This window comes from Salvia splendens, chromosome 4 (assembly GCF_004379255.2).
Source record: "Salvia splendens isolate huo1 chromosome 4, SspV2, whole genome shotgun sequence".
Classification (NCBI taxonomy): Eukaryota; Viridiplantae; Streptophyta; class Magnoliopsida; order Lamiales; family Lamiaceae; genus Salvia; species Salvia splendens.
In genome coordinates, this window is record NC_056035.1 from 19,912,206 (window position 1) to 19,926,254 (window position 14,049).

A 14,049-nucleotide genomic window follows, 5' to 3' on the forward strand; every position below is an offset into this window, starting at 1 on the left:
TGTTCCTGGTTCTGGCACGGCTAACACGGGGGCGGTAGTTAGTTTCTCTTTTAGCAGTTGGAAGCTAGCTTCGCATTCAGGGGTCCACACAAACTTGATGCCCTTTTTGAGTTGTTGCGTCATTGGCCTGGCGATCTTTGAGAACCCTTCGATGAATCTTCTGTAGTAGCCAGCTAGTCCTAGAAAACTCCGAATTTCGTTCGGGCTGGTTGGTGACTTCCAGTTTTGTACGGCCTCTACCTTAGCTGGATCTACCCGAATTCCCTCTGCCGTTACTATGTGTCCAAGAAAATTAATCTCATTGAGCCAGAATTCGCACTTGCTGAATTTAGCTTAGAGTTTCTCGGTTCTCAATGTTTCGAGGATAGTTCTTAGATGCTCAGCGTGTTCCAGTCTATTCTTCGAGTAGATGAGGACGTCGTCTATGAAGACTAGGACGAAATTGTCGAGATATGGGTGAAATATGCGATTCATTAAATCCATGAACACCGCAGGGGCATTGGTTAATCCAAAAGGCATTACTACAAACTTGTAGTGACCGTATCTGGTGCGAAAAGCTGTCTTGGGTACATCTTCAGACCGGACCTTCAGTTGGTGGTACCCGGATCTTAAGTCGATCTTAGAAAATACACTGGCCCCCTTAAGCTGGTCAAACAAATCATCTATCCTTGGCAATGGGTATTTATTCTTAAGTGTCACCTTGTTCAATTCTCGGTAGTCTATGCACATCCTCAATGTCCCATCCTTCTTCTTGACGAAAAATACAGGAGCTCCCCATGGCGACACACTGGGTCGGATAAAACCCAGGTCTAAAAGTTCTTGCAGTTGTAATTTGAGCTCTCCCAGTTCCTTTGGGGCCATTCGGTACGGTGCTTTTGAGATTGGCGCGGCTCCTGGTTCTAAATCAATGGTGAATTCCAGTTGTCTGTCTGGGGGTAACCCGGGCAGCGAATCAGGAAACACGTCTGGAAATTCACGTACGATTTTCACAGCTTCAATCTTCTTTTCTTCCTTCTGTTCTTCACTTAAGTAGACGAGGTAGGCGGAACACCCTTTTCTTACAAGCGCGGCTGCTTGTAGGACCGAAATTATGGATTTGCGCTTATTCATAATGGTTCCATGGAATTCAGTTTGCCCTTCTCCTGGAGTTTGGAAGGAAATCTGTCTTTCACTGCACTTGATTGTGGCGTGGTTCTTGGCCAACCATTCCATCCCTAGTATAATATCGACATCCTCCATTTTTATGACCCCCAAGTTATTAACAATAACCTTACGTTCCCCGAGTATGATTTCTAGGTTCGAGCATTTTTGTGTGATTTCTATAGCTCCCCCTACTGGTGAGGACACCGTTACTCTAGGTTCGGCTGGTTCTGGTGTGAGTTCCAAAGTGCTTACACACGAAGTTGATATAAAGGAGTGCGAAGCACCAGTATCAAACAATAGGACAATAGGTACGTTTAATAGGGTGCCCATACCTGCTAGGTTCCCATGGTTATTGCTCTGCTGGTTTCGTCCCAATGCATAAGCCCTGGCTTGTGTTGAGAGGCTCGGGCGTTGTGGATGCGAGGCCTGGTGGTCCTGAGTGCCTGACTGTAGAGCTCGCAGTTGTTGCCGTTGTACTGGCTGATTGGTTGGTACACTTCTTCCCTGAGGTCCATTTCGACAGTTCCTGGCGATGTGGCCATACTTTCCACAAGTATAACAAGTTATCTCTCTGGCCATGCAGATTCCGCTGTGGGGCTTGTTACATTTGGGACAAAGATTAGGCCTTGGTTGAGTAATTCCTGTCGGTTTAAAGGTAGGCTGCCTTGTAAGGTTTTGTGGGCGGGGTGGTCCATGCCATGGCTTCTTTTGTCCCCACTGGTTCTGGTTCCCTTCCCACTTCCTTTTGTCCCTTGGGGCTTGGGACGAGGTCTGAAATGACATATTTGTAGGGTTGGGTATCAGTCTTTCTTTTGGCAATGCAGCTTCGATATCTAGGGCCAGTTTTAGAGCTTCGGAATATGGTAGTCCGCCACGGCTAGCCAATGCTACTCTTATTTCGTGCCTCAAGCCAGCACAAAATTTCTCGGACATCTTTTCATCCGTGTCCACTTGATCAGCTCCATACCTGGACAGGTCAAAGAAGGCGCGATCATATTCCATCACTGACATTCGTCCCTGTTTCAAGTTGTAGAACTCTGTTTCTTTTTGCTTCTTATAGCTCTTGGGGATGTACTTGTCATAGATTCCTGTCTTGAATTGTTCCCAAGTTAGGCCCTCTAGCTGATGCAGGGTCATTGTCTTTTTGCGGGCCTCCCACCAATAATCTGCTGACCCTGTTAGTTGGAGTGAGGCACAAATCAAGCGCTCATCATCTGTGCACTGCAGTAAGTCAAACAGGCGCTCTAGCGCACGTATCCACGATTCTGCTTCAGCGGGGTCGCCTTTTCCGTCAAATGTTGGTGGTTTCTTTTTCAGAAAGGTATTAACGACAGTTCTATCCACTGTCGGAGCAGGTGGAGGCGAAGGTGATCGAGGTGGGGATGGTGGCGGAGGGCTTACACGTTGTCCCTCGGGCTCGCGGTGCGGCCCTCTACCACGTCCTCTTCCTCGGGGTCGTCCAGCTATCCTTGGCTCCATTTTCTATTGATAAAACATTTTCTTATAAGTATAAGTTACTATTATTGGAAATAAATTTAACAATTAGGAAAATAGAGAATTTTAATTTATTTAAACAAGTATTATCATATTCTGCTAGAGACAGAAAGTAAAACATGTATATATTCATATAAAAGTTTATGTACAGGGAAAAATTGCCTCCACCGAGGACTTTCGTACAACCAGATGTAGCAAAATATCAGATCTATTACTAAACAGATCTTAGTCAAAATATGTCAAGCCACGGAACACTCGCACGAATGTTTCCGTGATGTCAAAATACTATAGCTAGTCAAAACATAATCCAGAACGGTCTCATAACGGATCCGTTTCTGGGATACACACATATATACAAAGCTCACATCCCTATCTAGTCAACGATCAGGCTGATGTCTCTGTGGTACTCGCACCGGTCCCCGGGTCCCCCTCATCTTCCTCAGGCTCCTCTTCGTCCGAACTCTCATCTAGGAGAATAGCTGACTCAATAGTGCTACCCGGAGGATGTGGTCCACGGGTCACAGCTCCCCAATGGCGTACAACCCGTGCGACGGGTCCACGCTCTGGTGATATAAACTCGTGACGACTAGGAATGGTAGGAATCGTCGCTCCTGGCAGTGCGTCGGAAGTTGTCTCAGAAGGAATAGGCAGTGGCTGTAGGCGACTGGTGCCTACTATGATCTTCTGCTCAACTAACTCGTCCTCATCTGAAGGAGTGGCGGGGGCCTTGCCCCTCCTACGCTTCTCGGCTGCTGCAGCTCGTAACTCTCTCGCCTCGGTGTTAGCCAACCCTACTTCCTCTAGGCCCGGTGCGGGGTCGGGGCTGGCTGAGTAGTGGTCCTCCTCCTCTCCCACAGGGTGACGAGATGGTCCCGCCTCAAACTCTCCACGAGCTCGACGCCTCGGCGTAGAGGGCCGAGATGGGAGGATCAGGTCGGGTTATGGATCTGCTGAGTGCGGAATAACCAGCTCGGGCTGAAGGTCTGCTAGCTGCAGGACGATCAGCTCGGGCTGAAAGTCCTCTGGCTGCGGGACTCCTGGGTCTCCTACCGGGACTAAATCGCCTGGTCGCATGTATGGTCCCCTCGGTGCCTGGCCATGTAGGATAAAACACGAGTGAATTTCCCCGATGAACTCGGGAAAATCACCATAAGAGTCGAAGAAAGGGGCTACAGAAAATATATAATCACGGGATCGGTCGATGGCAAAGCCTACCCAATCCGAGGGTAGAAGCTTGATAAGTCGCTGGATACCGTCATAGTGAGTCACTCCTACTGGGTGCGCTCTTTCCCAGAGCCACCTAAACTGTGCTAGAAATATCCCAAAATCCTCTCCTTCGAGCATCACAAATGTGAGGTACTCAAGGAGAATGTCCTCGACTGTAGGATAAACCATCTATAAGAAGGCATGTCGATCAGATCCTCGTATCCTCATACATAAATACGCGTATAAAATAACACATAAAGAAGTAAACGTGATGTGATGCAAATGCTCGGTCATTCTTACTAGTCGTATTTAACTATGTTACACTTCGATACTAGGAGCAGTTCCTAAAAATCACTTCTACGTCACATCATACATGTTCACTATCGTTCGGAACTACTTGTTATAACGTTTTTAGTATTGTTGCCTAGCTTAGGAAAGTGTTGGCAAAATTACGATTGATGTTCTATCAAGTCTGTGTATAAAAATTCAATACACACTTCAGTAAACATAAAATACACATTTGCATTCAAATTAGAATCACTTACCGTTGCTTTGGTTGAACGTGTTGGGGGTAGGTGCTGGGAGTCTCTTTTGTTAGACGAAAAGTCTAGCGGAACAATGCTAAACCCACGATTTTCAAAGAAGACTCTCGGGTTCAGAGCGAGAAAGAATGCTCTGATACCACTCTGTCACGACCGCAGTTAGCTAAGGATAGCATAACCCGGGAAACCGTGACTAAGGATGGATTATAAGAAGCGGGGATAGAGTTCAGGGGAAATTTAAGCCAAAGCAGAGCGAGACACACAAAAATGAAGTCAAGCAGGGAAAATACTTATAACAAAATACACTCGATTATACAGAATCGAGTGACTGTTCATACAACTCCTGTTTATCAGAGTCAAAAGTAAAATAGGCATTTCCTTTTAACTGGCATAGCGGAAACAAAAGAACGCGGTCCATGTGTGGAGACATGAACCTCCGAGAGTTTTATTCATAGTTAGCTACTAGCTTGCTCTCCACAGCACTTGTCCCTCCCCCTTTCCACGACTCAACCTGCACATTTAGAAATATATGCAGAGCTGAGTACAAAAGTACTCAGTGAACACATTGCCGAAAATTACACATATACATTTGAAAATATTGTCAAGCCATCCTCACAGTAATACTCAGGGTTTTATTGAAAAGACCCGAGCTTACTAAAAATATTCACATTGGGCCCTCTTTCCTGTACTTAGCCGTATCTGATCACATTGTGCCGTCGAGATGGTGTTCTCGCACGGTCACCTTCTCTGCCGTTCACGGTCAGAGGTTCCAAGTAGGGACACCATCCTACCAGGACTCACAATCGAATCGATTCACATATGTCATTATTCATAATTCACTTGGCCTTAGCCAATCAGATAGGCATCATACACAAAACATTTATGGCAAGACAACATCTCTAAAGATCACGAACATGTGTTCGTGTTCTCATGAATTGCGATTTGTATTTTAGTATAGGAAAGCTCACCTTGTTCGTTTAGCTCCTTTAACTTGAACTTTTCGTTCCAACGTTACTTGCGAACGTACCCTTTTGAAAATATCACATTAGGAAATACTAATTTAGTTTTAAACTAATATAATTAAATGAGAAAGAAAATTTCAAGGTTTAACCCTATTATATTATTATTATTATTATTATTATTATTCATGAAGAATTTTCTAAAACTTACACTATTTATTACTACTTCGTTTGCTAGTCCGGTTCCAACTAAATTGGTGTTCTATACTTTATTAATTATTCTTAAAAATAAAAAGATTAGCAACTTGAGTCACAACTAATTTATTTAACCATGTTATTCTTAGGCCCAAAAATAACTAAATTCGAAATGGGCCTCAAAATACCCTATGCATTGAGATGCATTGAAGCCTCAAATTAAATTGAAGTAGTTGGGCCCTAATAAATTATATGGCCCATTTAATTTATTCATGAGCCCACAAAAGAAACCCACATACTAAATACCCTACCATTTGTCTTCTTCCCTCATTTACAAACACAATGAAAAACAGCAGCTTCTCCCTCCTCTCCTACTCGACGCCGCCACCCGCCACCGCCCTACCAGCGCCGCCGTTCCGGCGGCGCCCCTTCTTTCTCCATCTTCTATCTCCCTCTCCTCTCTTCTCTCCCTCTTCTCTCTTCTCTTCACCGCACCGCCGCCGTTGTCACTGCGGATCCGCCACCACCGCGGATCCTCCTCCACCGCCGTCATGCAGAGGCAGCGGCTTCGCCGCCCTCCTCCGGCAGTCCGGTCGTCTCCGGAAAACGGTAGATCGGTGCTCCCTTCCTCCTCATCTCTCTCTCTTCTCTCCCCTCTTCACCGTCGCGCCGCCATCCTCCTCCTCCGTCGGTCCAGGTTCGCCGCCGCCGCCGCGCATGCACGGGCTGCGGCTTCGTCGCCCTCCTCCCGGAGGTCCGCATTCGGTATGCTCCGTCTTTCACTCTCTCGGTCAGCCTCTCTCTTTTCAAAATATATATATATATTTTTAAAGATTTTATTACTATTATTTTTGATAACTTTGTTATTTGCATTCAATTTTCCAGATTTTTAAAGATACGGAAACAGTGGCTGTCGGAGCAAGGGTCGTCGTTGGTTGGCGTCGGAGTGTCAAGCTTACTACCGGAATCCGGCAAGTTCATAAAGATAAGTATTCGTCCCTTTTCTAGTTGTAAAGGCAGTAGGATCCTAATTGTTTTTTTTTCTTTTTTTTTATCTACAAATTTTGGTGATTTTGGTGAACTAAGAGTGTATGGTTGCTATGTGGATGAATAAGTAGTGAAGGTACAGTATGATTGAAATTTCTAGGGAGGGCAGATTTAAAAAAAATGCATATACCTGTATGTAAAATTAAGGAAAGAGGATGGTTTGAGATTCACCTTTTTTTTTGTGCAAAGATGTTAGATTGTAATGAAGAAGTTGTGCAATCTCCTCCGTACTCTTTATCTTTTGTGTGGGTTATGTGTAGAGAAATGGGTTGTATATTTGAATATACAAAAAGTGGCATCAACCTGACAAATCTAGAGATGTTATCTCAATTTTTTTATTATTATTAATATTTTATTTATTTTTTTGACAAGGAATTATTGTCCTTTTGAACTTTGGTAGTGATGTTGCAGCTTTAAGTGAGGTGTAGGAAAATAATTAAGCCCTTTTGGTTGCAGCATTAAATGATATGTCGGAAGTGACACATTAAGCCTTGGGACTTGCCTCTCCTTTTAATTATTAATATTACATATATATGTATATATATGTTTATCATTTATTTATTTACTTGTTTATTTGGTGTAGGTATAATCGGCTCAAGTTGGTGGCCGACCTCGTTGAAGTACCCGATTTTCTCAAATCGTAGGATGTATTAAATTTTTCTGAATGTATTAGATTAAAATTTTAAAATTTTGGAATCTTATTTATTTATTTAAATTTATTATATTTATGCATATGTAATATATCTACGTGTTCTATTCATTTACTTGACGTCAAACAAACGACGACGATTTATCGTAGCTCGGATTTAACCGCATAAAGGTCACTTATATATATAATCAAGCTAATAATATTGTTTCTAATAACTTCGGCTTAGCGGGTCGTTACAACAACATACAATAATGTAATATAAATTTGAAATTTGGACTTATACAATAAATTGGAACAAGACAATGGATAATTTAAATTAAATAAGATGAATAAGATGAAAATGATATCAATTTTATTGAATTTGAGTTGTAACGGACAACGATACATTACAATTTACAATACATATACAAGTATACAACATACAATAATGTAATATAAATTTGAAATTTGTACTTATACAATAAATTGGAACAAGACAATGGATAATTTAAATTGAAATAAGACGAATAAGATGAAAATGATATCAATTTTATTGAATTTGAGTTGTAACGGACAACGATACATTACAATTTACAATACATATACAAGTATACAACATACAATAATGTAATATAAATTTGAAATTTGGACTTATACAATAAATTGGAACAAGACAATGGATAATTTAAATTGAAATAAGACGAATAAGATGAAAATGATATCAATTTTATTGAATTTGAGTTGTAACGGACAACGATACATTACAATTTACAATACATATACAAGTATACAACATACAATAATGTAATATAAATTTGAATTTGGACTTATACAATAAATTGGAACAAGACAATGGATAATTTAAATTGAAATAAGACGAATAAGATGACAATGATATCAATTTTATTGAATTTGAGTTGTAACGGACAACGATACATTACAATTTACAATACATATACAAGTATACAACATACAATAATGTAATATAAATTTGAAATTTGGACTTATACAATAAATTGGAACAAGACAATGGATAATTTAAATTGAAATAAGACGAATAAGATGAAAATGATATCAATTTTATTGAATTTGAGTTGTAACGGACAACGATACATTACAATTTACAATACATATACAAGTATACAACATTATATAATAGAAATGTAGAAATATGGAACAATATATATTTTTTTGTTTAAGCAATTGAGAAAGAAAGACAACTTATAGAACTACGGGAACTAGTATAAGTGTATAACAATGCGTAATAAGAGTAGCACTTGAGTAATTAAATGGAAGCACCATAGCACAAATGATAAATTGGAGACAAAGAGAGAGAATTGAGAGATTGAAGAGAGAAACTCTTATTAACACATGAGTGGGGTGAATGTAAATGAGGATAGATTGGGGTATTTATAGATAAAAATGGGGGGAAATGGAAGAATTCGAATTTGAAATCTGAAAAAAAAAATTGAATTTTCGGAAAAAACGGCGGTTTTTGGCGGAAAACCGCCGGAACCGCCGGTTAACTGCCGGATTTCACGGTTAACCGGCGGTTAACCGCCGGTTTCCAGTCTAAAAACCACCGGAACCGGCTGGTTTTCACGCTCGAAAAGCTGCCCTCCCCGATGCCTTGGTTTCTGCTCCCGAACCTGCGGTTCATCCGGTTAACCGGCGGTTCTGAACCGTCCCGAACCGGCGGTTCGGTGACGGTTCCGGTTCGAAAAATCTTGAACCTGAACCGGACCGCGACCCGAATTGCGACGGTTTCGGTTCGAGGAAATCGCCACGGTTCCGGTTCACCGGTTAACCGCCAGAACCGGAACCGGTGGGCATCTCTAGGTCCAGGGGCGGTGATTCGACGACCGACGACAGCACCGAGTCCGTTACCGCCGGCAGGGAACACATGGGTTCCGTACGACCTCTGAACGACTGACAATCCTGCTCTTGTGAAGCTAACTGCTGCGGTTGTGGGTTGTGTTGCCAATCCGGCGGATCGGGTGGTTGCTGCCAGGGTTGGGTGTTCGGGCGTGGGGCTGGCTGTGCAGCGTCGGTTCCTCCCACAAGGGCACACCGAATTGGTACGTCTGCTGCCATGGCTGGACGGCGCTGTGGAAGCTGTGTAGCTGCGCTAGCCAGTAGGGAAACTCCGCATCGGGCAGTGGTTGTATACGGTGTTAAGGGTGCACTCCCTCAACACGATTTCGGCGACGACGAGAGGTCGACGACGGAGGGATAAAAGTGGATGTCCCGGGCTTTCCCCGGGATCAGCTCCAAGACTAATGTTTGCAGAAAATTAAAGAAGACGATAAAGTTGGGAAGATATGTTATTTCTTGATTGAATGGAAAGAATACAATGCTTCCGATTTATAAGACTACCTGACTTAGAGAACAAGAAAATAAAGATCCTAATAATATATGGGAAATATATGTTAAATCAATACTAAACTAAATAAGAGAGATTTTGGGATATTCGTAGAGATATTCCCGTATCAGATTACTCCATCTGTCCACGAATAGGAGTTCCATTTTTTATTTTTGTTCGCCCGCTGCTTACTGGAGCCTAGAGAGTTCTGGAAGGCTCCGCAGCGACCGCTGGGAAAACGCGGCGCAACAATTTACCTAATTTCTCTTTAAGATTTTCCTAATTGGGATAAAAGATTTACCATGTCATCACGCACGACTTAGAGGCTATAAATACCCCCAAGCTTTAAAAATGAACCTTTTGTTGTATATTACACTAATAATATTTTAGAGTTCCTTGCACTATTCATCATCGTTTGTACCATTCAAGGAGTTTGAAGCTTGGAATCAAGAGAAGATCAAGACTACAAGATTCAAACTTTGGGTTTTATTATCTTAGTTTTTATGTTCTATGTTTTTCCTACAAACTATGGATTATGATTATTTTGTCCTTGAGTAGCTAGATCTGTAGAATTCTAGGGATGTGATATGATAAGACTCGTTTCATGCATTGGTTTTGGGTTAAATTATGTGTTTTCGGAACATTAATGTATGTTTCAAAGTTCAGGTGCGCAAGAAATCTGCCGGACCCAGGAGTTTGTGCTAATTGACCTGGCAGATGCAAAAGAGATGAATTTTGAAGTGAAATATCAGAAGTCGTCGCTCGGACCTAGGAGAATCAGGAAGTTGGCTACAGGAGCAGAATGGAGCAAAGAGCAGACTTTAAAAAGATCGTATTCAAGTGCATAAGCGTCAATTCACCTTGAAGATGTCCTAGGGATCAGAGCCTTACCTATATAAAGAGCTCAACATTGAAGAATGAGAGAGATACGCTTTTAGATCATTTTTAGGGAGGCTCCTAGCTCACTCACTTAGCTCCACACTTCAGAAACACATTTCAGTTGCTGCGCACTTGGATATGGGGTGATTTCTGGCTACCATGATGGTTTTCGTTCGTTTGCTGCTGTGTAACACCGTCCTACGTGGGCGAAGAAACAATATTTTACATTTTTTCTTGGATTAGCTTTCATTTTCTTAAATACTTGTTGGTTTTTAGCTTAGTAATTTCTGTTCTGACTTGGACCTGCAGGAATCGAGCTTTGTATTATATATTATGGAAGTTTATGTTGTTTTTGTTGGATCTCGTGAAGTTGATGTTTGTTTGCTTCTTTTCTATTTAAAATTTGTTGTTTGTTGGATGTTTGGAGTTGGGATCTGTTGGATTGTTGTTGGATTTGTTGGATCCGGATATGGAGACGTTGGGATTTACTGTTGTTCTCGTATCTGCTAGGCCCAGTAGTTTAGATCTGTCGAGTTTAATCTTAAATTTCTTGTTTAAATTCAGATCGGGATCTTGTTTTGTTTCATGGTGATTTATGCTCTGTTTTACTCTGTTATTCCGTTTGATTCATGAAGAAGACGAAGTTTGTTAGTAGTTAGGATCGGATCTGCTCATGTTTGTGCTTTCTACTTGTCTTTTGTGTTTTTCTGCAGCTTTTCCAGAACCTGGTCACTTAAGGGAAATTTGGTCTCCACTTTTTGTGCTAGTTTGTTTGGCCATTTTAGGAAAGTCAGTTTAGTCTCAGTTTGTTTGATTTTGCTCCTTAAGTTAATTTTCGGATTCTGAGTCATGCATGTGTCGTACGTGCTCGTTTCCTGGACCCAGTAGATAGAGTAATCTAGCTTTAATTTCCCAAGTCCAGTAGTTTAAAATACTCGACCCACTTATTGCGTGGCAGCAACCAAACCCTCCCAAAACATCTTGAATGCAGTTTCGTAGCACATCCGTCCTCGTGGGATCGATCCTTTACTTCCCTATACTAGCCAATAGTATAGTGGGTTGAGGTTTTAAAGCGGAAAAAGCGTATCCAACGACCATTGCTGACAGATTCAAGATCTTCTATATAATGTGATCTAGTGAATCCTCTGTACCTATTGGATTGAGAAACATCAATTGTACATGCTCTTTCTAGCTACTTCATGTTAGTACCGACTTTGGTTTATACAGTTCCTCTTTATTTATTTTCAGTTTTATTTATTGTTTGCTTTATTTCTAAGTAGATGATAATGCTTTATATTTTCGTGACACATTCTTGTGATGGTCTATTAGCTTGCAATATAGTCGAGAGAGGATTTGCATGCTAGAAGAATTTAGTTAACACTACAGTTAATCCCCCTTACAACGGTACTTCAAATTGAGAGTGAGAACAATAGGAGTGTTATGTGCTTTTTTGAGTCCTAATCTAAGATTGACAACCTTATAAGTGTGAAACCTAATTTGTACCGCATGGACAATATCTATGTGACTCGTTCTATTATAGCTTTGAATTGTGCTAGGTTATTGTAATTGAAACTTGTATAAACCATAACTGCGAAAGCATATCCCTGGAATTTCTTTGTCTCATATGTTTTTATCTCAGTATTTTATTCGTAATTGCTTAATTGCTTTCTTTTAATTGTTTAATTTACTGTTTTTCGGCATTCAAACCAAACCAACACTGTCTCTCCAAATAGTAGAAGAAGTCTAGTTTTGGATAGCCAATATGTGATAGCATTCTATGTGCTCGATATCCTTGTTCTTACCCTTAGCTAACTGCATCTACCTTGTATACTTGCAAGTAATTGTAGTGCTAAAAAATAGTGCATTAGTTATACTCCATATGTCTCACGTTACTTGAGTCACTTCTTTTGCCATTTATTTTGAGAAATAGTGATGATAAAATAGTTAATGTGGAGAGAGAATAATGTAGAGAAGGTTCTTCTCGCACGTATTCTCTCTCTTATTTTACCATCTCTCCAATTTGAATATCCTCCGTCCTTAAAAAAATATACAAACTTGTACTATATGACATGAGTTTAAATGTGCAATAGGAGAAGTAAGATGAGAGAGAGAGAGAGAGAGAGAGAGAGAGAGAAGTAGTGGAAGTAGTGTTAGTGGATTAGATGATCCACATTATTAGTAGTGTGTAATAAGTTAAAAACTTTTCATTTTTAGATTTGGTCTAATTTTGGAAGATGGCCCAAAATAATAAAGATAGTTTAATTTTTAAGGAAAGGGGGAGTATTTATTAGTATCATTTTTTCCTAAAAGGGATGCAATAAAAAATTGATTCAAATAATGTGGGACGTAGGGAGTAATATAAACTAAAGTTGATTATTGATTATAACTATTAATTTAAGTTGTTTATAATTATTAATTTAAGGTTATTATAATAAAAAATATGAGTAAATTTTTTAAAAAAATTAATACTCCATCCATCCCAAAAAAATAAGGACATTTGGGACGACACGATAATTAATGCATAATTGGTAAATAAGAGACATGAGGAGAAGGATAGTTAAAATAGTGATAGTGGATAGTGAGACACACATTATTAATAGTGTTTAATGGTGGACCCTAATGGTATAAGTTGTAAATAAATTTATGTATATGAGTAATAAGTTTAGATGAAGTTTCAATAAATGGAAATGGAACATTTTTATGGGACGATAAAAAGAAAAGTGTCCTTATTTTTATGGGACGGGAGGAGTATATAATTTTTTTTATTTTCAAGAAACAAGCAACTTCTAATTAAACCCCGTCTATGAGAACATGTGAGTATATTGTAATTGTAAATTATAAATAAGCTTCTCTCTAATAAAAAAAAGGTATATATACATCTTTTGTCAGGATTATTAAAAAATTCTTAGAAATTCATCATCTTAGAACATGTGTATAATATTTCTAAATTTTAAATTTAATTTAATTAAATTACAAATTAAATTTGTTATTAATTACTCCGTATTATTCTTATCAATAAAAAATGATATGGAAAATTTGTGATATGATTTGACCTTGATTTGAAATATTTATATAAGGGTAATGATCGATTGCTAACTAATTAGCAATCCCAAATTAAGACCAAATCTTAGCCATTAAATTAGAAGATATAGTGGTTGAAATAATGACACGTGGATTATATTTTAAATTGAAAAAATTCTTAAATAAACTTAAAGGGTATTAGTGTCAATTCTTATATATGGTAGTTAAAATTAACCACTTGTTCTCTCCTCAAAATCATCTTAAAATTTTGAATTTACATAACTCTCCTGATTGAAATTATTTCTTCGTAAAAAATATATCAAATTAAAGGTAATTTCATAAGGATTCTGACTCTAACGTTATCTCAATTGCATATGTTCCGACGATGATTGGATGATGAAATTTTATAATTTTTATTTCAATTTTCGTATATGTTGATTAACAAATTTTATATCAACAAATGCATCAAACAATCTCAATATAATGCATGTACAATATCAATAAAACTGTGTTGATATTTTCCGGTACTTGTGTTGAGATTCTTATGTCACTGTGTTGATATTTGTAATATCT

At 39.5% G+C, this 14,049-nt stretch overlaps 1 protein-coding gene across 1 annotated transcript; it reads right to left on the bottom strand.

The window, feature by feature from the left end:
• Positions 1–333: 333 nt before the first annotated feature.
• On the bottom strand, positions 334–2,622 carry LOC121800801. Its single transcript, XM_042200305.1, has one exon. The coding sequence runs from the start codon at positions 2,620–2,622 to the stop codon at positions 334–336; it is 2,289 nt and encodes a 762-aa protein (XP_042056239.1).
• Between the last annotated feature and the right edge of the window lie 11,427 nt (positions 2,623–14,049).